Below are 27,717 nucleotides of genomic sequence, written 5' to 3'. Positions count from 1 at the left end.
TTGCAGCCCAAAGCATGCTGGAAGCCACAAGAACGCAATGGTTGATTGGCAATTTATTGATTACCTTAAGGTGAGTTTCGGGTGGAATTTTCAGGAATTGAATTACAGCTGTTCATTTTAAAGTGCCAATTAATGTGACTTGCAGGAAACTTACATAATAACGTACAATGCAACTGCTATGCTCGTGTTTGTCTTTAAGTTTACAACAACTTGTAGGACAACATACAACTCAATTTATTGTTATTTATATTTTTAAACTAGTTAAATTTACTCTACTGTTAAACTGTGGAGCATAATAGCTGGAAGTTACTTATAAGTTTCGAGACAGTAAAAAGTTAAGTTCACTGGAGTATTCAGTCTATTCAGAGCTAAGGTCAATACTAGAGAATATTGAGTAAAGTAAACGAGGTTTATAGGCGCTTTCAGCTAAGTTTATATTTTTCAACGGTACATTATTCCAAACCGCACATTGAACTGCAACAATTAGGCCCCTTAATATTTTCGAGCTATTTCAAGGTAAACATGTTACATAATTTACAGCTTAGCACAATACATAAATCAAGTTCTTATGTAATCATTAAATATTTTAAAATATGTTGAATAAATGTTTGTCCGCTAGACGGTGATAAAGATCCACAAAACAGCTTTTTATCAGTTTGAAAAAAAAATGAAACTTGTTACGTTTCCGAAATTGCCGCATAAAAAACGAGTGCTGAACACCAAACATGATGCGAACAGCTTAAGTACAAAACAGTTACAATGCATACATTTTTTTAAAATGAGTAGTTTATTAGAAAAGTAACTTTTACCAAAGAATACTCCCATTTAGCACATGTAAAATTATTCAGGTGTTTTAACTAAATTTGTTACATTTACAAATTCTAATTATCAAAATCGGTTAATTTCAGTCATTTTTATACTTATTCAGTTGCCACTTTTTTACAATTTACTCTCTAATATGAGAAGCAATTTGCTAATCTCAGACATTGATATTTGGCCTGGAACAAACTTTTGTTTGGATTATGTTTAAGTTCAATCCCACAAAAAACATAATTATTAAAGAAGAACTTACCGCTAACGTGTTATTTAATAAACTTATAAATAGTTGTGCATTTATCCTTAGTTTAATTGCCAAAAGGAACTAGTGAAAACAGTTACTAAAAACATTTCAAATGACAAAGTTGTTGCTTCGCCCTGGAACATTTTTGTCCGGTTTAAACAAACATCACTGGGATTATGTTTGCTCGTTGCTCGCTTCGACAAACAATGGCCCAGGCTCCATATTTATTCACGTGTCATATAACCAGCCAACTTGTATTGGTTTAAGCTTAGTCTTGTGCTGTAGTTGTAGGCTAAATTACAGTCAGTAGTAGGTTGCTTGCAATTTAGACGACTTTATTTAGTTCAGAAGTACATTTAAAAGGTAAATAACAAGATTGATTTAAAGCTTCATTTTACTGTTTTACAGCAATTGTTCTTTTGTAATTCACAATCAGTTGTAATATGCAAGGAAATAAAGCTTGTATTTACAAAGCTAAAACTTCTGAAATCGCAAAGGAATTAAAGTCATTATGTTACGCAAACGGAAAGGAACGTGATGTAAACCAATCCGCCAAAGTTATCCATCAACTCGGCCGGGCATATCACGAAATAGCTGATGAATTACCCGAGGGTAGAGACAAAAAAATATCTCTCATTCGCAGCGCCGTGTTGTTAAATGCAGCTGTTGTGAGGAAACCTGACAACGTTGCTGAGGTTGAGAAAGATCTCGATGAGCTTTGTTCGCGTTGTCTTCAACTTGCTGGCAGTCATGTCACCAGTGTGGACAGTTTGAAGCAACTTGTTAAAGCATCTGTCACTAAAGTGAAGGACTTTCGGTGTTGGATAAAGGATATTGCGTTAAAAGCAATTTCACTTGCACAAACCGATCAACGTAGAGCTAGTCTGATAGAGAGTTTGCAAAACATCATCACAGAAAAACACAAGTGGCTCATGGCAGATATAATGGAGTTTTGTGTGGAAGCTACAGGTCCAGCTCCTTGTAAATATGCTTTGGTTGGAATGGGATCACTTGCTAGAAATGAAATCACTCCTTATTCAGATTTCGAGCACATCTATTTGTTGGAAGAAGGTGTTCAAAATAGTTTAGATTATGATAATATACTGGAATATTTCCGTTGGGTGTCTGTGATGTTTCAAGTTGTGGTGGTAAACTTTGGTGAAACCATAATACCAAGCGTAGCCTTGCCTTTCATTAATGATCAGGAAAACGATCAAGATTGGTTCTTTGATGCGCACACACCTCGTGGCATTTCGTTTGATGGAATGATGCCACATGCTTGCAAGTTCCCACTTGGTAGGTCAGCTACACCGAACAAACCCTGGGATACTGAGCTGATCAAGCCTGTTTCTGAAATGCTTGAATATCTTGGACGGGATATTGACCTTAAAAACGGTTACCATTTGGGCGATATTTTAACTAAAATATGCTTTGTTTATGGCGGTGATGCACTCTACAATCAAATGAAGATAAAAACAATTGACATCTTACAACAACCTCGTTTCGATGAGAATCTACAAAACCAACTTAAAGAAGATACTGACAAATTCAACATCGATAAATGTTTGGCTTTGATGCAGAATGAAAACTCAGTAAACATCAAAAGCGTCGTATTTCGAAGCGTCACTTTGTTTATAGCAGCGCTTGGTAGACGATATAATTGCAAATCGTCTTCTTCTTTCGATATTCTGCGGGAATTGACTCCAAGCCAAATATCACAGCAACAATCGGATGATTTTATGTTCACACTTGCTTTCGCCTGTGAAGTTAGGTTGCGGGTTTACTTCAAATACTCCGGCCAGTGCGATTATCTTGACGCAAGATTCGAACCTTTTCATGATTTGTTGCTTGAAATATTTGGAACATCAAGAATTGTTGAATTTTTCTCTTTAGCTTCCACTTTGCAAATGTTCACCACCAAGAAATCTGAAGCAAAAGAATTAACTTCGCGTCGTGTTATACTCTCGCTTATGTCTTTACGTTTATATAACGAAGCAATCGAGGTCATGAAAAAAACAAGCAAAATTATATTTGAGTTAAAAAAATCAAAATCACTAAGTTGCTTTTGGGAAGGTGTTTGTCATTGTAGAGTTAATTTGTTTGAACCCGCTTTGAATTGCTTTCAATGTGTGTTGGATTGCATAGAGGACCATGGTTCAATGCGGGCTGTAACCTTGCATATGATGGGAAGTTGTTACAATGAGCTTGGAATGAACTTGAACGCAATTAAATGCTACGAAAATGCTTTGCAATCAAAAAGCATAGATATGGTTACACGGAAAGTCCAATGCGAGTTGTTTGGGTTGTATGTTAAAGAGCATATGTTTAAGAAGGCTGGTAACATGATTAATCTTGTTTTAAACGACAATGTTTCGGACGGTGCACAACTATATGTTGGTCGATATTACTGCTATATTGGTAAATTCACAAAAAGCATTGAAAGCAGCGAGAAATATCTACTTCAATGTCGTGAAAAGGCCTTCGATGAAACTTCAGATAACGACACAGCAGTTGCGTTCTTGCAACTTAGTCGAACTTACACCGTGATGAAAAATTACACAGAAGCTGAAAAGGCAATTAAAATGGCGGAAAATATTTCTCAGAGTCAGCATTACGTTCCAGACAACAATTATCATCTCCCTGCTGAATGCAAAGCGTTCAGAGGCAAAATCAACCTTGAAAAAGGAAACTTTCTACGAGCAAGTGATTTGTTTAAGGGAGCTTATGAGCTCTACCCCTCAAGTAAACATTTTCCGCGAAGTAAAGTTCGTGTCAGAGCTGAAATGTATTTGTGTATTGGAATACATTATTGGAACAACGATAATTACAAAGTAGCGTTAGATCAGTATAAAGAAGCAATTTCCACATGTGATGGACATCAGGGACGTGACTATATGCGGTTAGTTGCAAATGCGCAATTACAAACTGGAATTTGTCTCAACCAACTTGATAGAAACGAGGAAGCTTATAACACACTGGAAACTTCTCTCGGAATGATTTTGGGCTTTGATAAAACTATAGAGATAGATGTTGTGATTGGAAAATGTTATGGGGAACTCATTGTTTGTAGCTTTAAATTAAACAAACATCAGCTGGTTGTTGATCATTTCGAACAAGCACAGAAATATATAAAACTTCTTACATTAGAAGGAAGAAAATATTTATTACATAATGTCGGTTATTCGTATCAACAACTTGACAAGTTTGAAAATGCGGTGAAATGCTTTGAACAAGAAATCGAACTTCATTCTACCACTGAAACCGATAAAAATTGCAGATTTATTGCAGATTGTCACTTGTATATGGGTGAATGTTATCTGCAAATGAAGCTATATGACAAATCAATGCAGAGTTCCAAAACAGCAATCAAGTTGTGGAGAAAAATCGACCATCCTTTGGCGAGTAAGAAAATCAAAGAATGCGACCAAACATTAAAACTTGCAAGACGTGGTTTGAATTGAAAAAATAAACTTATTCAAAATTATTATTTTTTTTGTCTTTACCACGTTTTTGCTAGCATGTGCCTGTGGATATCTTATACGCCACCATTCTTATCGCCTTTTACTCGCGCTTCTGCTTTTACGTGCATTTTAATTGTTTTCATTTATACTTTGACCTGATGAAGCACGGTTGTGCAAAAGTTCAAGATTTGAATACAATTTGTTCCTATACAGTATTACCTTATTCCTCTATTTAGAATTAGACACATACGGCCATATACAAAGGTTCTTATTTATTATCCTCCAATTGACTTTAAGTATTCCAGTTTATTGTCACTTTTTAGTTTTCTCATAGAAAGCCAAAAACTGCATAAAGTTTATATTTCGATCCTTTATTTCCGAAATTAACGAATATTTACAGCGTATGTTTGATTTTAAGATATTCAATATAAGGGTAAAAAATATATATATGTTATTCATTTAAAACAGCAACAAATTAAACTTTCTTTCATTTCTATTAAAACCTATACACTTTGTTGAAAACCTACTAATTACACTTTGTTACAAAACAAGCATTGATTCAATTAAACTGCGCAGGGCGTAAATAAAGGGTGCGATTTTATTATCGGGAAATATTTACACACAAAAAAGCATTGGTTTGTTTACTTTGTTGATAGTTGGGTTGGTAGAGCAGTGGTCGTCTATTCCCGCATACAAGTTAAATATCAAGGATCTCACATTTGTAAAACTCAAACCATTGTTTGTTAACACGCGTCACAATACAACGCAGCGCTCGGCATTGTTACGTAACACCTTTCCTTTTTTTATGTCTTGCGTTTGTTAAGCGAGAGATCAAAATCAATTTTCACAAAATTGACGAAAATGAGTCAGACGAAATTATTCGAATATTTAAATTTGCAAAGTTGTAAAACTATTTTAAACACTTTTAGAAGTAGTTACATATAAAATCACCATTTAGAACAACAACAAACTGCAGGATTAGTAAAAATTACCAATATCTGTTAGAACTTTATTGTGTGTCAGCATATTTGACAAACAAAGCGGTGACCTTTAACCTACTTCGTCGGCATTTGACAAAACAAATATAAATCAACGTGGCTTTTGATTGGCAAACTAGTTTTTCATATAACAAATAATCGAATATTTGCTAAAAAGTTTAACTCAAATTTAGCAGGGAATAAACTTATTGCTTTCTTTCTTTATTCGCCAAAAAATAAAGTAAGATTATTTTTATTCAATCTTTACTGATGACTTATAGTGGTTCGGAAACTGTTGATTGTAAAGTAGGTTTAGAGGGCTTAAATTAAAATAAGGGTATACAGCTGTTTTTGTGCCTGATTTTTATTTTCCTTTTTTACTTAGTAAGCTACAGATGGTATTTTCAATTTCAGTACAACCACCGACTAAGAATCACTAATTCTAAAAGATTTTACGGATTATAAAAAAGTTTACGGATATTCAAGCGAAATCTTACCCCTAAACTATTTAGCTCCAGGGGCACGTGACAATGCAGCCAAATAACTACAGCCTTTGCCGACAATTACTGTGTAAATGGCAAATGTTTCGCGCTCGGCACAATCATAATTATCTTTATAGTATGTCTTGTCCAACTTTGATTAAATGGTTTATCCCAAAGGCGTCGTGTGTTTTATCGCAACATGTGAAATTAACAGCTGGGCAAGCTTAACGGTTTAAAGCAGTGCTTCCCAACCAGTGGTTCCCTGAAAATATAAATTCTGGCAACTTAACGATATAAAGGCGTTTTGTGCTTTGCGCGAATCCATAACATCGTTGTAGCTTTTGTATTGTAAGTAACACCTCTCCTTCCTAGTTTAACAAAAACGCTAAATATGTGTTTTCTTAAGGTTACCTGTCACGTTTTTTATCACTTGACGTCACGTTTTGGCTTTTCTTTATTTAACAAGGCTATTTGTTCAATTTATTTAACTATAAAAACCAAGGTACATTGTTCTATCACGTGATTGATATTGACCAATCAGCAAACAGGATGTCCAGGCTAATTGATGCTTGAAAAGTATTTGGCAAGTTAGTTATTTACTGACAGTAGTTCTATGGAGTGGTTTAAGAGCATTAAAGCTTGCTGAGTTTGAGATTTATTTGCGGTAAACTAATGGAGCTCAAGGGCGACATCGAGCGGTGGAAGTGACACCTGTATGAAGCCGTCGATTTTGCACAAAAACCTGCGAGATTATTCTTGTACGTATTTTTGAGGTTAAACTTGGTTTATTTGAAAGATTGCTAGAAATGCTGCATTTTGTACGTTTAATTTAACCTTTAATTTATTTTTATCTCAAAAACGACAGATTCTTTTCGAGATTTAGCTTAGTTCTTTTTAAATATTTTTAGATGTTTTTTGTTTTATTCAATAGTCTGTAGTGTTTTATTTTGTTTATATTTGTTTTATTTTTCTGTCTTGATCAACTGCAAATTTGATTGTATTTTTTGTTGCCATAAATAACATTATTTAAACAATCGGATAAAGCATGTTCATTTACTCCACACGCTGTAAGCTATAATGTTGATTCGTTATTGTATAGAGAATGTTGCATCAACTATTTGTTGACGTTGTAGTTCACCATTTAAACTAGTGGTTAGCATTGTGAGCATTTTACCATGTTTTATTATGTACTTGGATATACGTTTATTGCTTTTTATAATTGTACATATTTTTTGCATCTTTGCATATTTAAATAAATTTGTGTCGAATAGTCGTTTTTTTTTAGGTTTTATAAATGCTTGAAGCTTAATGGTGAATTTATATAAGACCCACCAATGTGCGATAATACAGGGCCGAACCGATACCCGTCATATCTGATACCAGTTTGTAGTTTGGACTAGTGACCTAAATTTGGGTCGCAAAAACCACATTTAAAAAGTATAATACTGATAAATGGTAAGTTTTCCAGTTTGAAACGAAACTTACACACACCATAGCCGTCTCCTTGTTAATTTTGCTCACATTAAGATAGCGTTGTTAAACGGAACATACACAAGCCTCATAAAATTTCCTACTGATCATAAAATCATAAAATTTCCTACCTTAGTGAGACTCAAATAAATGGGACGAGGCCTTGCACCCCAACGCTATTTTAGACTGATTATAACTATCTCTCTATGAAATAAATCAAGAATAACTCGCGAGAACTGCCTTTGTTATTCATCCAACTTTACGATTGCTGTATTTGTTAAATTGTATACAAACTTTGGAGCATGATAGTTGATGGTTGTAGTGAGACGTAGAAGGAATATCAAAGCACATACAGAAGAAGAAGGTGGCATTTTGTGAACGTTTTAAATAAATCTTAAGATAATGGCTTGGGGTTGTACTTATACGTAGAAGGAATATATTTATTCCCATACAGCGATTGTTAGCATTTTGAACGTTTCGAATATCTCTTATTTCCTTTCAGTATAGTGAGATTTAGGCTTAGAATCAATGCCTTCTCACTATGTTGAAAATGAATCAAGAGATAATTTGAAAAGAACTTGATAATTTACCCTAAACATTGAGCGCTTGCCAACTCTTGGGTTTAACTTTTTGGAACAGCGATTAAGCGTGCAAGAATAAGCTCTAATTAACAGGTTCACCCAAGTTTATAAAATGATTCGGTAACTTTCAGATCTGACTGTTGAATTCAAAGTTAGAAAATGACTTAACCTTATGACGTAAAAAAATATTTTCAAAATTTACAAGGGCTCCACAAAAATCTAGGATAAAATTGATTCGTGTGTGTTTTTATTTTTATTCTTTAATGTCTGCACTATCACTAACCAAAATTATTTGACTATAGACTCTTGACTTAAAAAGTGCTCGCGCTTTTTGCGTGACTTTAAGTCTACAGTTTCAGTTACTCAGCCCAAAAGTGTTTCTTTGACTAGAACCGGCTTTCTTATTTTCCAGGTCTACATATTTCAAACAAAACTTCACTTACTTGCAAATTATAGGGGACTAGCTTATTGGAAGAGCAACAGAGCATGCAAGAATAAGCTCTTAGACAAAAACTCTGCACCTTCACCTTTAGAAACATCGAGAAACTTTAGGGCGTCGAAGAAGTTTGACGAAGCAGCAATACTATATTTTGCAGCAGTTGTTTGTTCCACAGTTGGCTGCTAGCTCTTCACTGTAAACGTTTTATAGTTATTTAAGGATATTTAAGGATTTTACATCGCCAATAAACATTTATCACCGGGGGCGGCTCAAGGGGGCACGTGACAATGGACCCCAAATAACTAAAGTCTTGCCGACAATTATTTGTAAATTGCCAAATGTTTCGCGCTCGGCACGAATCCTATTTTTGTTTCTAGTTGTCTTGGCCAACTTTTATTAAATGGTTTATTCCATAGGCGTGGTGCGTTTTATCGCAACATGTGAAATTAACAGCTGGGCAACTTAACGATATAAAGCAGTGCTTCCCAACCGGTGGTTCCCCTGAAAATAACAATTCTGGCAACTTAACAATATAAAGGCGTTTTGTGCTTTGCGCGAATCGATAACATCGTTGAAGCTTTTGTATTGTAAGTAACACCTCTCCTTCCCAATTTAACAAATAAACGAATGTGTGTTTTCTTAAGGTTACTTGCATTTGACGTCACGTTTGGCGTTTCGTTGTTTAACGCGGCTATTTGATAAATTTACTTAAAAGGAAAAACACAAAATTGCACCTTAAAATCAAGGTACATTCTTCATCACGTGACTACTATTGGCCAATCAGCAAACGGGATGTCCATGCTTAAAAGTAATCTGCTGGTTAGTTATTTACTGACAGTAGTTCTATGGACTGGTTTAAAAACATTAAAGCTTGCTGAGTTTGAAATTTATTTGGGGTAAAGTAATTGAGCTCAAGGGCGATATCGAGCGGTGGAAGTGGCACCTGTACGAAGCCGTCGATTTTACACAAAAACCTGCAAGAATAATGGTCGCACGTATTTTTAAAGCTAAACTTAGTTCATTTAAAAGATTGCTAGAGTTGCTGCATTTTGTACGTTTAATTTGACCTTTTAATTCATTTTTATCTACTTTTGTTTATAACTGTTTCGAACAATTGCAAATTTGTATGCTTATTTTCTTGCAATAAACAAGATTGTTTAAATACTTGGATACACCATGTTGTTTTACTCAAACAATGTAAGTTATAATGCTGATTTATTATTGTATAGATCACTACTTTATTCCAACCACTTGTTAATGTAGTTCACCATTTAAACTTCTACTCGTTATTATTGCATGCATTTTACCATGTTTTGTTAATGCACTTGAATATACTTTGATGCTGTTGTATTTCTTCTTCGCATCTGTTTTTTATAATGTCTAAAGTTTCACTGTGAATTTGTTTATGGAAATACCTTTGTCCGATAATATCGGATGGAGCCGATACCCGATACCAGTTTGTATATAAACTATACCGTCAGATAGTAGGTCGACATAATTATTATTGTTGTATCTAAGGTTTGCTTTCAAAGCAGCGTTTTTTTACGAAAGAGATTCTTTGCTCAGTCAAGTAATATCCCTAAATAACAAAAATGTAAACAAACATTAATTATAATAAACATGCTGTTGCTACCAGGCATCGTATATTTAAAACAGGTTCCTCTGGCAATATATATTACTTTCTGCCAACGTTTCGGCTTACTATCCGGCAAGCCTTCGTCAGGGACTGACACACAAAGCCAACAAGACACAGAGTAAAATCACAATAAGAAAAAAGGAGATAAAAATGTGCGAGACGCGTTCAAAATGCACAGCGATAAAACAACGTTCAAAATAAAAAGCGATAAGACAACGCGCAATTTAGAGGTTATCTTTTAGCACCTGTCGGTACGGCGCTGGAAACAAAACGTCCGTTTTGATATTCATCGTATCCGGCGTTCGGTGTATCTGCCAGGATTCGCGAAACAGACGTTTTCGGTAGTCGCTCTCTCTAGCAAGAACAGTGCCCCCATCGAAATTAATATCGTGTTGACGACTGCAAGCGTGCTGCGCCAAGGCTGACTTTTTGGCGTCGTTGTTGTTCACATCGCGAATATGCTCTTTCCTGCGTGTATTGAACGATCTTCCCGTTTCTCCAACGTACACCATCGGGCAATCGCCGCATGGAATTGTATAGATGACGCCCTGCGTGTTGTTGACGTATATTGGGTCTTTAGGATGAGACAGCAAGTGGCGTAACGTTGTAATAGGTTTTACACCAACTGCGATGCCGAAGTCCCGTAACAGGCGCCGCAAGACGTCCGTCAGGCCTGGAATATAAGGTAAGGTAACGTACCCTTCCCATTTGGTATCAGTAGGTGAATTTGTCGTTGAGGTCGCACGCTGTTGTCTCAGTAAGGACGGCGGATACCCATTGAGACGCAAGGACTCGCGAATCCGTCGAAGCTCCTCCTCTAACACGCCCGGTTCCGAGGTTAACCGCCTGGCTTGATCGAACAGCGCTGTTACCACTCCCCGCTTCTGGTATACAGGATGGTGAGACGCGAAGTTCAGGTACCTCCGTGTGCTTGTTGGTTTATGGTAAACCCGAGATTGTAGGTGGCCATCGCTGGTTCTCATCACCTGTACATCTAAAAATGGAAGTTTCCCATTAACCTGCTCCTCCATAGTGAAGATTATGCTGGGCTCTAAGCTGTTTAAATGGGCAAGGAACGCGCCCACCAGGTGCGTATCGACGATGGCGAAAGTGTCGTCCACATAGCGTTTCCAAAATCTGGGAGGGTCAAGAAAGGTAGCGAAAGCCCGTTCCTCGACAGACTCCATAAACATATTGGCAACCACCACCGATATAGGAGAACCCATAGCTGTGCCATGTACCTGCTGATAAAACAACACACCTCTGAATGTTAAGTAGTTTTCCTTAAACCAGAAACTACGTCATCCGGCGACCAAGATGTCCTGTCTTTAAGGCTGTAATCAGCCATAACACTGTTGGAAGCAATTTCCAGTGCTAAGTCCACTGGCACATTAGTAAACAATGAGACCACGTCATATGAAATCAACACCTCAGTGTCGGCTACGGGCTGTTCTTTCAGCAACGCCTGTAGAAACTCCGACGAATTACGTACTGTCCATCGTGTATTGCCCACTAAGGGTGATAATATTTGTGAAACATACTTAGCTAGGTTGTAGGTCGGTGTTCCAACAAAAGAAACGATTGGACGTAGTGGCACACCTTCCTTATGCACCTTTGGCAATCCGTATATGCGCGGGGCTGCACCGTCCGTACTGTGCAACTCATGAAACAACACATCGGATACACAACGCTTTTCTTTGTGCAAAACACTTACAAATTTCTTAAGGGTGCGCTCTGTCTTCCATGTGGGGTCGCGAACTAACTTCTTATATGTTGTGGCGTCTCCCAGCATTCGCAATAGCTTTTCATCGTATTCCTTGCGATTCATGATGACAGTGCTGTTCCCCTTGTCCGCCGGCAAGATGATGATATTCTCGTTTGCCTTGAGGGTCTGGATCGCTTGACGTTCCGCTCGGCTGAGATTGCTCGGAAAACGACGACAGCTGCGAATACAGTTAGCAAAGTCTTGCGGCGCCTGTTACGGGACTTCGGCATCGCAGTTGGTGTAAAACCTATTACAACGTTACGCCACTTGCTGTCTCATCCTAAAGACACAATAGACGTCAACAACACGAAGGGCGTTATTTATACAATTCCATGCGGCGATTGCCCGATGGTGTACGTTGGAGAAACGGGAAGATCGTTCAATACACGCAGGAAAGAGCATATTCGCGATGTGAACAACAATGACGCCAAAAAGTCAGCCTTGGCGCAGCACGCTTGCAGTCGTCAACACGATATCAATTTCGATGGGGGCACTGTTCTTGCTAGAGAGAGCGACTACCGAAAACGGCTGTTTCGCGAATCCTGGCAGATACACCGAACGCCGGATACGATGAATATCAAAACGGACGTTTTGTTTCCAGCGCCGTACCGACAGGTGCTAAAAGATAACCTCTAAATTGCGCGTTGTCTTATCGCTTTATATTTTGAACGTTGTTTTATCGCTGTGAATTTTGAACGCGTCTCGCACATTTTTATCTCCTTTTTTCTTATTGTGATTTTACTGTGTCTTGTTGGCTTTGTGTGTCAGTCCCTGACGAAGGCTTGCCGGATAGTAAGCCGAAACGTTGGCAGAAAGTAATATATATTGCCAAAGGAACCTGTTTTAAATAAACAATAATTATGTTAATCCGGCAAAACCAAACTAATGTAAAACCATTAATTTCTTGATCGCCTGGACAACGTTGGAAGGTTGCTTAGTAATAAACTCTATTTTCCCGTTTCGTGCAATAAATGGAAACCAGCGCTGAAGTAAAACGCGAGCAACTTATCGGTTTAATGCGAAGTTAAAAATTAACCGAAGTAGATCATTATTGCGTCCTAATTTAAATTCTCCCATTGCCACATTTAATTCACTTTTAATATAAAACCTAGGTTTGACTATGGGAACATGTTTTTTAAATATATATTTTTAACTGGAATAAATTTAAGAAAATTCGATCTAAATTTTTATTGAAAGGTTCGCTTGCTTTCGACAAACATGTCTCAGGCTCCATATTTATTTACAGTGTCACAATCGGTTATTGTCTACTTGTATTGGTTTAAGCTTAATGATGAGTTGTAGTTACTTGCAAAACTTCCATTGAAATAAAAATTACATTCTTTCTAATTATTGCAGAGCTGTACGACTGCGCAGAAACCACGTAAACAGCAACGAAACGCAAAATCGTTTAGCCTCATTCAAAGGTTGTGGTGACATTTGCTATGCAAGAACCACATTGCAAAAACGTTATGAATTCTCGTAAATAGCAAAGAACTGGATCAACTGATTAACAGCGCTGCTCTCTGAACAAACAGTAAAGGCGAAGTAAAAAAGCTTTTAGGAAGCGGGATACATTTTATCGTTTACATAGCTGTCAAATAAAATGCCAATATATAAGTGCGTATTTGGGCTGAAATAATTTACAAGTGCAAAAGTTTGAATAGATAAGTTGAAAAAAATGTATTCTTTACGGGGCCATAGCATGGCCCCCCTCCATATAATGCGCCCTGTTTTTATTCTATGTTGTATTTTTTGTATAAAGGTGGAATACTAACAAATTCTGAATTAAATATAAAATATTTAAGCACAATTAACGTAAGCACTGTTTGGCGGGCCACAGATATTTATTTTTCTGGGCATTTATGTGGCACACAGACCTTGGATAACCATACTCCGTTAGACATCATAAAAGGTCATTTAGCAAGAAAACACAGTAAAGAAAAAAACGCTGCATCAGATTTAAATCCATGGCTAAATCTATTTGCTTTGGGCTGAAGAAAATAAAGAAACAGTAATAAACTATTTCATATATTTCAAAGTGCGTTGCAACCTCACAAAATGTGTCGCGGGCTTGTGTGAGAGACCCTTGATTTCATTTAGTTTCTATCTGGTCCCCGTGAAATGTTTGCTTTTGTGGTCCATTGCTTGGAGATCCTTGAATTAGAGCAAACAGGAATATAATATATACTGCATATGCCGTATATAGTTAAAACGTTTGGTTTGTTTCACAATATTGTAAAAGGTGGTATTATGGATAAGGTTTGTTTAGACTTCACTGTTTCTCAGCACTTTGGGCTTGAAGTTGATTCTTTTGTACAAAACAAATTATAACTACTTGACATGGTAGCTCACCATTTAAACTTCTACTCGTTAGCATTGCATGCTTTACTATGTTTTGTTATTCACTTGGATATACTTTTAATGCATTTATACAATTGTATGTTATGTTGCATATTCAGATAAATTAGTTGGTAAAACTCGTTTTCATTTTTAGGGTGAGATTACAACTAACATGGAACTTGCTGCGCCAAAGATATTGGGTCGTTCGCGGAGGAGTTGCTGTACGACTAGTGCTTGGAAAATGCACTCTTGTCCGCTGGCCGACTTACCGCGTGAGCGCATCACGACCAACCATGTTGTTCTGACAGCCTTGCTCAGATTAAGCTTCAGCCATTTGATCGCGGTTAATTAATCGAGCTCAGGGGCGACATCGAGCGGTTGAAGTGACACTTGTGAAGCTCTTAAGATTTATCTGAAAAAATCCTTCTAAATATTTACAATGGCATAGCAAAAATATAGTTTCAGAACTTTTTTTCAGTGCAACTCATTCAAACGCTTTGGGCAAACAAAATATGTTGCTTATATATAAGTCAAAAATGTCACCGGGACTCAAAAATAAACATTGAAATAATAAAGGTGCCTGGACTTTACCATTGATTCGCTTAGCGTCCTGTAGAAATAAGTTGTAGCAAACTTTATAAGCTTGGTAGTTCGTCCTTTTATTTATTTACTTTTTGTTACTTTCTCCATGGCGTCAGTTTTCAAAAGGAAAACGCTCATGAATCAAGTATCGTCTGGGAAAAATAACTGATTACTTTGTAATGTTACGCCAAGCTGTAGGATCTCGACTTGTCGGATGCCAAGCGCTACACTTTACGTGTTGTTTAAGTTCAACTGTATTAACAAAAGCGATAAGGAAAACAACAAAATAGTAAAACAATGAAAAGCGGCAAACGCATAAAAATGTTGCAGAAACGTCAATTCCCAAGGTTTCTAAATGTTTCACAAGCTCTCCCAAAACCGGATTGCTTTATTGGTTTTACGTTTTCCGAATCACCACAACGAAGAGAAAAATGGTGTAAGTGCCAATGTAACTAATTATTCGATGCCAATCGTACTAAAATGAGAAATAAAGCGTGGAAGATGAGGTGCAAAATTTAAAAAGCGATACAATTACCGTGAGTGAGAAAGAAAGAGTTAAAATAACAACAAGCGTACAAACGATTGAGCAAAGAAAGAATTCCAAATGCAAACAACATGGCTGTGTAAAGTTGCCAGCCTCGTGTTGTCGAATCTGGCAATTAACATGTAACTTAAGGTTATACGGAAAGCGTAATAGCTTATTTTAAAAAATATTTTTAAAGGCATAACATTTTTTCTTGTGCCTAAACGTTGCACCCCGTTGCGCTACACGTTTGGTAGATAGAAATTTCATGACATGTGTTTTCTTTATATTTCACGATGAACGTAGTGCGTGTATAGCCTACATTGTAAAAAAAGCAAAAGCGCTGGTCGCCTTTTGATTGCGTTACGCTATGTTTTTTTTTGTCGCTGCCAAACGCCTGTCGCTGACCTCGTGTACGCACCCAACTGTGCTTTAAAACTTTATCATTGTAGAAAGGTTGCGTGACGCGACTTATCTCAATGGGTATCCGCCGTCCTTACTGAGACAACAGCGTGCGACCTCAACGACAAATTCACCTACTGATACCAAATGGGAAGGGTACGTTACCTTACCTTATATTCCAGGCCTGACGGACGTCTTGCGGCGCCTGTTACGGGACTTCGGCATCGCAGTTGGTGTAAAACCTATTACAACGTTACGCCACTTGCTGTCTCATCCTAAAGACACAATAGACGTCAACAACACGAAGGGCGTTATTTATACAATTCCATGCGGCGATTGCCCGATGGTGTACGTTGGAGAAACGGGAAGATCGTTCAATACACGCAGGAAAGAGCATATTCGCGATGTGAACAACAATGACGCCAAAAAGTCAGCCTTGGCGCAGCACGCTTGCAGTCGTCAACACGATATCAATTTCGATGGGGGCACTGTTCTTGCTAGAGAGAGCGACTACCGAAAACGGCTGTTTCGCGAATCCTGGCAGATACACCGAACGCCGGATACGATGAATATCAAAACGGACGTTTTGTTTCCAGCGCCGTACCGACAGGTGCTAAAAGATAACCTCTAAATTGCGCGTTGTCTTATCGCTTTATATTTTGAACGTTGTTTTATCGCTGTGAATTTTGAACGCGTCTCGCACATTTTTATCTCCTTTTTTCTTATTGTGATTTTACTGTGTCTTGTTGGCTTTGTGTGTCAGTCCCTGACGAAGGCTTGCCGGATAGTAAGCCGAAACGTTGGCAGAAAGTAATATATATTGCCAAAGGAACCTGTTTTAAATAAACAATAATTATGTTAATCCGGCAAAACCAAACTAATGTAAAACCATTAATTTCTTGATCGCCTGGACAACGTTGGAAGGTTGCTTAGTAATAAACTCTATTTTCCCGTTTCGTGCAATAAATGGAAACCAGCGCTGAAGTAAAACGCGAGCAACTTATCGGTTTAATGCGAAGTTAAAAATTAACCGAAGTAGATCATTATTGCGTCCTAATTTAAATTCTCCCATTGCCACATTTAATTCACTTTTAATATAAAACCTAGGTTTGACTATGGGAACATGTTTTTTAAATATATATTTTTAACTGGAATAAATTTAAGAAAATTCGATCTAAATTTTTATTGAAAGGTTCGCTTGCTTTCGACAAACATGTCTCAGGCTCCATATTTATTTACAGTGTCACAATCGGTTATTGTCTACTTGTATTGGTTTAAGCTTAATGATGAGTTGTAGTTACTTGCAAAACTTCCATTGAAATAAAAATTACATTCTTTCTAATTATTGCAGAGCTGTACGACTGCGCAGAAACCACGTAAACAGCAACGAAACGCAAAATCGTTTAGCCTCATTCAAAGGTTGTGGTGACATTTGCTATGCAAGAACCACATTGCAAAAACGTTATGAATTCTCGTAAATAGCAAAGAACTGGATCAACTGATTAACAGCGCTGCTCTCTGAACAAACAGTAAAGGCGAAGTAAAAAAGCTTTTAGGAAGCGGGATACATTTTATCGTTTACATAGCTGTCAAATAAAATGCCAATATATAAGTGCGTATTTGGGCTGAAATAATTTACAAGTGCAAAAGTTTGAATAGATAAGTTGAAAAAAATGTATTCTTTACGGGGCCATAGCATGGCCCCCCTCCATATAATGCGCCCTGTTTTTATTCTATGTTGTATTTTTTGTATAAAGGTGGAATACTAACAAATTCTGAATTAAATATAAAATATTTAAGCACAATTAACGTAAGCACTGTTTGGCGGGCCACAGATATTTATTTTTCTGGGCATTTATGTGGCACACAGACCTTGGATAACCATACTCCGTTAGACATCATAAAAGGTCATTTAGCAAGAAAACACAGTAAAGAAAAAAACGCTGCATCAGATTTAAATCCATGGCTAAATCTATTTGCTTTGGGCTGAAGAAAATAAAGAAACAGTAATAAACTATTTCATATATTTCAAAGTGCGTTGCAACCTCACAAAATGTGTCGCGGGCTTGTGTGAGAGACCCTTGATTTCATTTAGTTTCTATCTGGTCCCCGTGAAATGTTTGCTTTTGTGGTCCATTGCTTGGAGATCCTTGAATTAGAGCAAACAGGAATATAATATATACTGCATATGCCGTATATAGTTAAAACGTTTGGTTTGTTTCACAATATTGTAAAAGGTGGTATTATGGATAAGGTTTGTTTAGACTTCACTGTTTCTCAGCACTTTGGGCTTGAAGTTGATTCTTTTGTACAAAACAAATTATAACTACTTGACATGGTAGCTCACCATTTAAACTTCTACTCGTTAGCATTGCATGCTTTACTATGTTTTGTTATTCACTTGGATATACTTTTAATGCATTTATACAATTGTATGTTATGTTGCATATTCAGATAAATTAGTTGGTAAAACTCGTTTTCATTTTTAGGGTGAGATTACAACTAACATGGAACTTGCTGCGCCAAAGATATTGGGTCGTTCGCGGAGGAGTTGCTGTACGACTAGTGCTTGGAAAATGCACTCTTGTCCGCTGGCCGACTTACCGCGTGAGCGCATCACGACCAACCATGTTGTTCTGACAGCCTTGCTCAGATTAAGCTTCAGCCATTTGATCGCGGTTAATTAATCGAGCTCAGGGGCGACATCGAGCGGTTGAAGTGACACTTGTGAAGCTCTTAAGATTTATCTGAAAAAATCCTTCTAAATATTTACAATGGCATAGCAAAAATATAGTTTCAGAACTTTTTTTCAGTGCAACTCATTCAAACGCTTTGGGCAAACAAAATATGTTGCTTATATATAAGTCAAAAATGTCACCGGGACTCAAAAATAAACATTGAAATAATAAAGGTGCCTGGACTTTACCATTGATTCGCTTAGCGTCCTGTAGAAATAAGTTGTAGCAAACTTTATAAGCTTGGTAGTTCGTCCTTTTATTTATTTACTTTTTGTTACTTTCTCCATGGCGTCAGTTTTCAAAAGGAAAACGCTCATGAATCAAGTTTCGTCTGGGAAAAATAACTGATTACTTTGTAATGTTACGCCAAGCTGTAGGATCTCGACTTGTCGGATGCCAAGCGCTACACTTTACGTGTTGTTTAAGTTCAACTGTATTAACAAAAGCGATAAGGAAAACAACAAAATAGTAAAACAATGAAAAGCGGCAAACGCATAAAAATGTTGCAGAAACGTCAATTCCCAAGGTTTCTAAATGTTTCACAAGCTCTCCCAAAACCGGATTGCTTTATTGGTTTTACGTTTTCCGAATCACCACAACGAAGAGAAAAATGGTGTAAGTGCCAATGTAACTAATTATTCGATGCCAATCGTACTAAAATGAGAAATAAAGCGTGGAAGATGAGGTGCAAAATTTAAAAAGCGATACAATTACCGTGAGTGAGAAAGAAAGAGTTAAAATAACAACAAGCGTACAAACGATTGAGCAAAGAAAGAATTCCAAATGCAAACAACATGGCTGTGTAAAGTTGCCAGCCTCGTGTTGTCGAATCTGGCAATTAACATGTAACTTAAGGTTATACGGAAAGCGTAATAGCTTATTTTAAAAAATATTTTTAAAGGCATAACATTTTTTCTTGTGCCTAAACGTTGCACCCCGTTGCGCTACACGTTTGGTAGATAGAAATTTCATGACATGTGTTTTCTTTATATTTCACGATGAACGTAGTGCGTGTATAGCCTACATTGTAAAAAAAGCAAAAGCGCTGGTCGCCTTTTGATTGCGTTACGCTATGTTTTTTTTTGTCGCTGCCAAACGCCTGTCGCTGACCTCGTGTACGCACCCAACTGTGCTTTAAAACTTTATCATTGTAGAAAGGTTGCGTGACGCGACTTCGTCACTAGGTTTTTTCTTGTGCGAACACTCGCTCGCTTTTTAAATTGTGACAATCTCACACAACAACAAAAACAGAACAAACCTCGTGCTACAAACCGGTTTGCAATCGAAGGAATGTCCCTTCAAAGCTAAAACAGTAAAACAAATGAGTGATTTTGAGAGTAAATGGGTAACGGCAAAAAACGAAATTAGGCAAGAAGTGAAATGCAGTGAAGCAAATTAAACAAAGAAAACCAATAATAAATTACACAACAATTGTGTCAAAAATTTGTTAACTTAGTACTTCCCCACAACAAGGTTAATACATTATAAGGATACGGCCTGTCTGGAATCGGCATTTAATTGAATGGCGTAGAAAAAATTATCACATTTAAGTGGGTGAATGTAAAAAAAACTACTTCCCTATCTTCGTAAAAAATTAACGTATAACCTGAAAAGCAGGTTTTGAGTTTTTTTGAAATAGATTGACTAATTAAGTAGCCTGCAAAAAATGCAAAAAGCCAGTTAAGCATAGAAGTCTTTACTTCGCAAATTTACTTTACCAAGCTCATACACTTGGTAGCTTGTAGTTAGAATACGTCACAGGCTTAAATATGTTAAAAGCTGTTCATAAAACAGAAGTACAGCTGACATATTTATTCGGTCGTTCACGGAGGAGTTGCTGAACTCGTTTGCTTTTTTAGGGTGTGAAAAGGCATTTTCTGCCGCCGAAGAAATGCGTCCAGCGGACAAGAGAAGATGGCCTACTTACCGCGTGAGCGCATCACGCCCAACCATCCGCCATTCTCATTTGTGGGCGCCCAATGATTTGTTCCGCTCGTGGTTAAACAAGGCCGTAGCCAAGTCAAGCGCTTCTTTTTAAGTACTTTGTGTGCGCAACCTTACCGCTGTTGGGTCAACGCCCCTACAACTTGATAATGCTAACATTTTGAGAAATGTGCAAATACTTTATCTGTGCCTATTTCGTCACGCCTCTAAATCCCAAATAGCCGCAATATTTTCTCTTTTTTTCGCCTTTTCTTGACATTCTCCTTCAGTTGAACATTTGCGGAAAACTATAACAAAGTTATACTAATATCAGATTTTGCAAATTTACGTTTTTATAGCGTCACAGTATGACCACATATAGTGTGCATTTCTTTTTCTGACCCGACATTTCTCAAGTTGCCCGGCGTAAAAAATAATTTGCCACCCCTGATCTAACATAATCCTCGCCCTGCAATTTGCTACCTCGCCCTAAAATAATTTCGTTCAGATTTGGACGAAAAACAAACATTTAAAGCATTTCCCTTCGATGTTTGCGTTCGACAAACAGTTGAATTGAAGAATCGTCGCAAAACTCGTCACGGTCGTTTGATTGCAAACGAACAAAAAGCTCCACAGTTCCTTTGTTGCATCACAGTCGGTTATCGTCGCGTCACAGCCACTCTATTTTATTAAACGATGTGATTTTCTGCTTAACTATATGCCCATGATTTTGGTACTAGAGATAGCAAGCCAAAAATCTACTGAATGCTGTGATTTGTTTCCGAAATTATGCAGCTGAATCACAGGATTTTAGAAAAATCACACAATACCTTCCCACGCCTAAAAATGACCTTAATCCCCCAAAATCGGTCATGTCTTTCTTTCAATTGTAGCTTATCAAACCACTTCTTGCTTAAGAAGAAGCAGTGTGAGCGAATTGTGAGCAACGTTGCTCTGTATTTCTCTGCTATTTGTGAACGACCGGCGAGCGAAGTTGTGCATGCAAATACCAAAATATAGTAATAAAGAACGAACAACTTCGCCCGCACAAGATTTACATTTTCTCAAACTAAATGATGTAATGCCTTTTTCATGTTTCACCTGAGTTCTACCGCCTTTGCTAAACATCGATTGACGTTATTCGTCATCGTTATTTGGACGAGGTTGAAAACGCTGTAGCTTGGTTGCTGCGTTTCGTAAGTTACATACAAAACAAGAAATCAATATTTGCATGTTCGTTTTGTACCTGAACTTAAGACTGGCGAACTCGCAGTGATCAAGTACGTGGAAAAACAAAACTTCTCACAAGAAATCCGGGTTTCGTCACAGTGTCAGAAAGAGAAAAGGAAATGACCTTGTCAAAACTGAACCCGATGTTGGTCGAAGGTGTTTTGCGCGTTGGAGGGCGCCTTAATTGCGCTCCGGTGTCATACGATCTGAAGCATCCTGTGATACTGCCACACAAACACCACGTAACGGACCTGATTATTGAGGATCACCATCAAACAGTTCGCCACTCTGGCATGGGCCTAACATGGAAATTGCTGCGCCAAAGATATTGGGTCGTTCGCGGAGGAGTTTCTGTACGACGAGTGCTTGGAAAATGCATTTTCTGCCGCCGACGAAATGCGTCCAACAGACAAGAGAAGATGGCCGACTTACCGCGTGAGCGCATCACGCCCAACCATCCGTCATTCTCATTTGTGGGCGCCCAATGTTTTGCTCTGCTCGCGTCCAGGCCAAAGCCAAGTCAAGCGTTTCTTTTTGGATTCGTGGTAAAACTCGTCACGGTCGATTTATTGCCAACGCACAAAAAGCGCCACACTTTCCTCTTGTTGCACCTCAGTCAGGCATTGTCGCGTCACAACCAGCCTATTGTTTGTAGCTTGATGTTGAGAGCTGTAGTTGCAATGTAAAAAATATTTTGCCTTGGTTTGTAAAACATAATTTAAAACAGATTTTAAATTATTGGCTGATCTAAAAATAAAGGTGGATTTTCTGTGGCAGAAAGTGTAGAGTACTTGTGGCAGCCGCACATACGATTAGAATTAGAACTAACGAGCTTACAAAAAACTTAAATAAAATCCCAACTAGAATTACTTTTGTTAGTTTCAAAATTCATTTAAAAAAAACTTTTCTCGTAAGTTTGTGACTAGCATAGATTGACGATTTTTATTTCACATTCATAGCTAAAAAACAGCTTAATTACAAATTAGATTAGAACTAAAATTACAACACAGACAGTTCCCACATTGGTTCAGAACAAAAATTGACGGCTCCCGCATTAGATTAAAACTAGTGTTAGCTGCAGCTCCCTCCAATTTGCCGAATTAGACAGCTAAAAATGTCTAGATGTCCACTTCTGTCAGATACCAGGCTGTAGTACAGACTATCGTCGCAGGTACTAGGCTTGTTCCACAGCTGATCATTGTTAACTGATTCAGTCATGGTTTGGCATAGAAGAAGCGATTTCTATCAAGAAATGGTTCAGACTGTTTTCAATTTACACAAATATGACAAGTTGTGAATAAATTTCACAATTAGTACGGTTAGTACCTGAATCAGCCCGAACAACACCAGAAGACTGTGTCTCAATTTGTTTTTATTTGATCTTACATTTAAACAAAACCAAATTAATACATTTATTTCCTCATCTTTTAATATTCCAGCCGAAGCCGAATACCTTCAGTATAAAAAGTCAATGTTTGGAAAACGTGGCTGTTGTTCAATAGAGATGCAACCACCCTTAAACTTACTCAGCAAGTAACTTATTAGCGCAGTAGTTTTCAAACCGGGTCCATGGACTTAGTTTTCGTATAAATAAATGCTTAATTGAAATGTTAGTGTGTAATTTAAAAAAAGTTGAATATTTTTGCTAAAAAAGTTTTTTAGTAAAAAATCTTCGGCCCGTGATGTTCAAACGATAAAAACTCAGATTTTAAGTTCACCTGACCAATATAAATTTAACTAAAAACACTTTTGTTCAGATTTGGATGAACAAAAAAAACTAACTCGAAAGAAATTCCCTTTAATGCTCGTCACGGTCTTTTGATGGTTACCGCATAAATCTCCACACTTCCTTCTTGTTGCACCACAGTTGGTTACTGTCGCGTCACAACCAGCATTCTTGTCTTGCTTTAAGTTAATGTTGAGCCATAGTTACAATGTAGGCTATACCGAAGTCAATAGAACTTGGTTGCTTGTAATTTAGAAGTTGGACTAAAGGTTGTTTGTAAACAGAAGTGAACTTCCCACAGAAATATAATGGTTGCGTTTTATCTGTGTTTTAATATTTTTCAGCACTTGCTCCATTATTTTTTTTACAACTAGCTAAAATATGCAAAGGTGCTCAGAAAATAAAGATAGTATTTACAAAGTTAAAACTCTTGAACTTACAAAGAAATTAAAGTCATTATGTTACGCAAACGGAAAGGAACGTGATGTAAAACAATCCGCCAAAGTTATCCATCAACTCGGCCGGGCATACCACGAAATAGCTGATGAATTACCCGAGGGTAGAGACAAGAAAATATCTCTCATTCGCAGCGCCGTGTTGTTAAATGCAGCTGTTGTGAGGAAACCTGACAACGTTGCTGAGGTTGAGAAAGATCTCGATGAGCTTTGTTCGCGTGTTCTTCAACTTTCTGGCAGCCATGACACCCGTCTGGACAGTTTAAAGCAACTGGTTGAAGCATCTGTCATTAAAATGAAAGACTTTAGGCGAAGGATTAAGAAAAGCGCGTTAAAAGCAATTTCACTTGCAGAAACCGATCAACGTAGAGCTAGTCTGATAGAGAGTTTACAAACAATAACCACAGAAAAATACAAGTGGCTCATGGCAGATATAATGGAGTTTTGTGTGGAAGCTGCAGGTCCAGCTCCTTGTAAATATGCTTTGGTTGGAATGGGATCACTTGCTAGAAATGAAATCACTCCTTATTCAGATTTCGAGCACATCTATTTGTTGGAAGAAGGTGTTCAAAATCGTTCAGATTATGATAATATACTGGAATATTTCCGTTGGGTATCTGTGGTGTTTCAAGTTGTGGTTGTAAACTTTGGTGAAACCATAATACCAAGCGTAGCTTTGCCTTTCATTAATGATCAGGAAAACGACCAAGATTGGTTCTTTGATGCGCACACACCTCGTGGCATTTCGTTTGATGGAATGATGCCACATGCTTGCAAATTCCCACTTGGTAGGTCAGCTACACCGAACAAACCCTGGGATACTGAGCTGATCAAACCTGTTTCTGAAATGCTTGAATATCTTGGACAGGATATTGACCTTAAAAACGGTTACCATTTGGGCGATATTTTAACTAAAATATGCTTTGTTTGTGGCGATGATGCAATCTACGATCAAATGAAGATAAAAATCTTACAACAACCTCGTTTCGATGAGAATCTAGAAAAACAACTTAAGGAGGATACTGACAAATTCAACATCGATAAATGTTTGGCTTTGATGCAGAATGAAAACTCAGTAAACATCAAAAACGTCGTATTTCGAAGCGTCACTTTGTTTATAGCAGCACTTGGTAGAAGATATAATTGCAAATCATCGTCTTCTTTTGATATTCTGCGGGAATTAACTCCAAGCAAAATATCACAGCAACAATCGGATGATTTTATGTTCGCACTTGCTTTCGCCTGTGAAGTTAGGTTGCGGGTTTACTTCAAATACTCCGGCCAGTGCGATTATCTTGACGCAAGATTCGAACCTTTTCATGATTTGTTGCTTGAAGTATTTGGAAAATCAAGAATTGTTGAATTTTTCTCTTTAGCTTCCACTTTGCAATTGTTTACCAACAAGCAATCTGAATTGAAAGAATTAACTTGGTGTCGTGTTATACTTTCGATTATGTCCTTACGTTTGTATAACGAAGCTATTAAGGTCATAAAAAAAACAAGAAGCAAAAATATATTCGATTCAAAAGAAGCAAAACCACTGAGTTGCTTTTGGGAAGGTTTTTGTCAGCTTAGAGTTAATTTGTATCAAACCGCTTTAACGTGTTTTCAACATGCGTTAGATTGCATAGAAGACCACGATCCAATGCGGGCTGTAATTTTGTATACGATGGGAAGTTGTTACAATGAGTTTGGAATGAAGTTGGATGCAATTAATTGCTTTGAAAATGCTTTGCAATCAAGAAGAATAGATATATTTACACGAAAATCCCAATGCGTTTTGTTCGGGTTGTATGTTACAGAGCATATGTTTAAGGAGGCTGGTAATATGATTAATCTTGTTTTAAACGACAATGTTTCGAAAAACGCACAGCGACATGTTGGTCGATATTACTGTTATATTGGTAAATACAAAGAAAGCATTGAATACGGCGAGAAATATTTACTTCAATGTCGTGAAAAGGCCTTCGATGAAACTTCAGATCACGACACAGCAGATGCGTTGTTAGAACTTGGTGAAATTTACGCCGCTATGGAAAACTACACAGAAGCTAAAAAGGTCATTAAAATGGCGGAAAATATACTCCCTTCTCAATGTAAATGGCTCTGGGCAAAAATCAACCTAAAAAAGGACAACTTTTTACGAGCAAGTGAATCGTATAAGGAAGCTTATGAGCTCTACCCCCCAAGTAAACAATTTCAGCAAAGAAAAGATCGTGCCAGAGCTGAAATGCATATGTGTATGGCAGCACATAATGGTAACAACAATAATTTCAAATTAGCGTTAGATCAGTTTAAAGAAGTAATCTCCATATGTGATGGGCATCAGGGGCATTACTTTATGCGGTTAGTTGCAAATGCGCAATTTACCGCTGGATTTTGTCTCAACCAACTTAATCGATACGAGGAAGCTTATAACACACTGGAAACTTCTCTGGGAATGTTTTTAAGATTTCGTAAAACGGTAGAGAGAGATTTCATGATTGGAAGTTGTTTCGTGCAACTCATTTGTTGTAGCGTTAAACTAAACAAATATGAGAAGGTTGTGGATTATTTCGAAGAAGGACAAGAATACATAAAACAGCTTCCATTAGAAGAACGAAAATATTTATTTTATGATGTCGGCTTTTCGTTTCAACAACTTACCAAGTTTGAAAATGCGATGAAATGCTTTCAACAAGAAATCGAACTTCATTCGACGTCGGATCCCGATAAAAAAGTAGCGAGGTGTTTTGCAGATTGTCACTTGGGAATCGGTGAATGTTATTTAGAGATGAAGCTACATGACAAAGCAATGCAGAGTTCGAAAACAGCAATCAAGTTGTGGAGAAAAATCGACCATCCTTTGGCAAGTGAAAGAATTAAAGAAAGCGACAAAATAAAAAAACTTGCAAAACGTGCTTTGAAATCAAAAAAATAAACTTCTTCCTAGTTATTTCCTTTAATTTAAAACCTTAAATGTCGTCCTAATGACTTTGCGTGGCTGTTACGTGTTTATCATCAACACAGTAAACACCTAAATTTGCTAATTGTCATAAGCATATAATTTCAAGTTCCACTATCATTAGGAGTTATTACGAATTGTTAAATAGGTTTTAGGACGGCGATAATTCTAAAGTGTTTTTGCATTTCGAAGTTAATATAGTTATAATCTGTTCCTTTCTATCTTTTTTGTGTACGTTCAAGGTTGTATTTCTGTCATTTAGAGCCTACATTGTTGATGCAACCTGTGCGTGCGAGCGAAATTCGCTGCCCGAAGCAATGGTCACTCGGGCGAGATAATTGGGCGCCCAGTGCCGTGTTCTGTTTACTTAGTAATTTCCTGTTGGCCTTTTCTCGTCTGCCGGTCGACAAGTGACTGCTGGAATTTTGCGCTTCTAAAATTACTAACTTGGCCAGAAATAGGGTTATGAGCGTTAAGACTTTGCGAAATTTGCTTTTGTGCTATATATTTGAGAACGATTCGGTGCTGATTTGCCAGTCTTGATTTGTGGTTATTGTAGTAACATGTTATGATTTAAGTGGATTTGTATAATGCCGAATATTAATACCTCCCGTTTGGTGATAATTAATAGCGCTCATTTATAACATGTAACACAATAAATTTTGAATTAGTAAATTTTGTCTTTCTAAGGACAGAATATGAATTATAATTACCCGAATAGAACTCACTTAGCGACTTTAGGTTTTGTTACTTATTAAACGAGTATAGGATATTACCATAGGTCACAGGAACATAACTTAAAAAATATAGCCATAACTAATTTTATTGTAATTCTTATAATGCCTGACTTAAAATCCTATTCAGGTTCTTTCATGTGCCTTATTGGTAAATGATTTGCAGCTACCAAATATTTGATTTGGAGAAGCATAACATAAAGTTTAGAAAATGTATATTTTAGTGTTTGTTCCCTAATTGTTTTCAAT

At 37.2% G+C, this 27,717-nt stretch overlaps 3 protein-coding genes across 3 annotated transcripts; 1 reads left to right on the top strand and 2 right to left on the bottom strand.

Moving 5' to 3' along the window:
• Positions 1-10,330: 10,330 nt before the first annotated feature.
• Positions 10,331-11,377, bottom strand: LOC146139122 (uncharacterized). The gene has a single exon (XM_083391674.1). The coding sequence runs from the start codon at positions 11,330-11,332 to the stop codon at positions 10,331-10,333; it is 1,002 nt and encodes a 333-aa protein (XP_083247800.1). The 5' UTR covers positions 11,333-11,377.
• LOC146139121 (uncharacterized) lies at positions 11,377-13,775 on the bottom strand. Its single transcript, XM_083391673.1, has 2 exons — positions 13,749-13,775; positions 11,377-12,081 (listed from the first exon to the last, which is right to left on the bottom strand). The coding sequence occupies exons 1-2, from the start codon at positions 13,773-13,775 to the stop codon at positions 11,377-11,379; spliced, it is 732 nt and encodes a 243-aa protein (XP_083247799.1).
• A 9,941-nt stretch (positions 13,776-23,716) lies between these two features.
• On the top strand, positions 23,717-27,072 carry LOC146139120 (uncharacterized). The gene is made up of 2 exons (XM_083391672.1): positions 23,717-25,126; positions 26,977-27,072. Exons 1-2 carry the CDS (start codon positions 23,717-23,719, stop codon positions 27,070-27,072), a joined length of 1,506 nt encoding a protein of 501 aa, XP_083247798.1.
• Positions 27,073-27,717: the final 645 nt, after the last annotated feature.

The sequence above is a fragment of the Ascidiella aspersa genome, chromosome 6 (genome assembly GCF_963924565.1).
Source record: "Ascidiella aspersa chromosome 6, kaAscAspe10.2, whole genome shotgun sequence".
Lineage (NCBI taxonomy): Eukaryota > Metazoa > Chordata > Ascidiacea > Phlebobranchia > Ascidiidae > Ascidiella > Ascidiella aspersa.
This window is presented reverse-complemented; position numbering and strand designations above follow the sequence as displayed.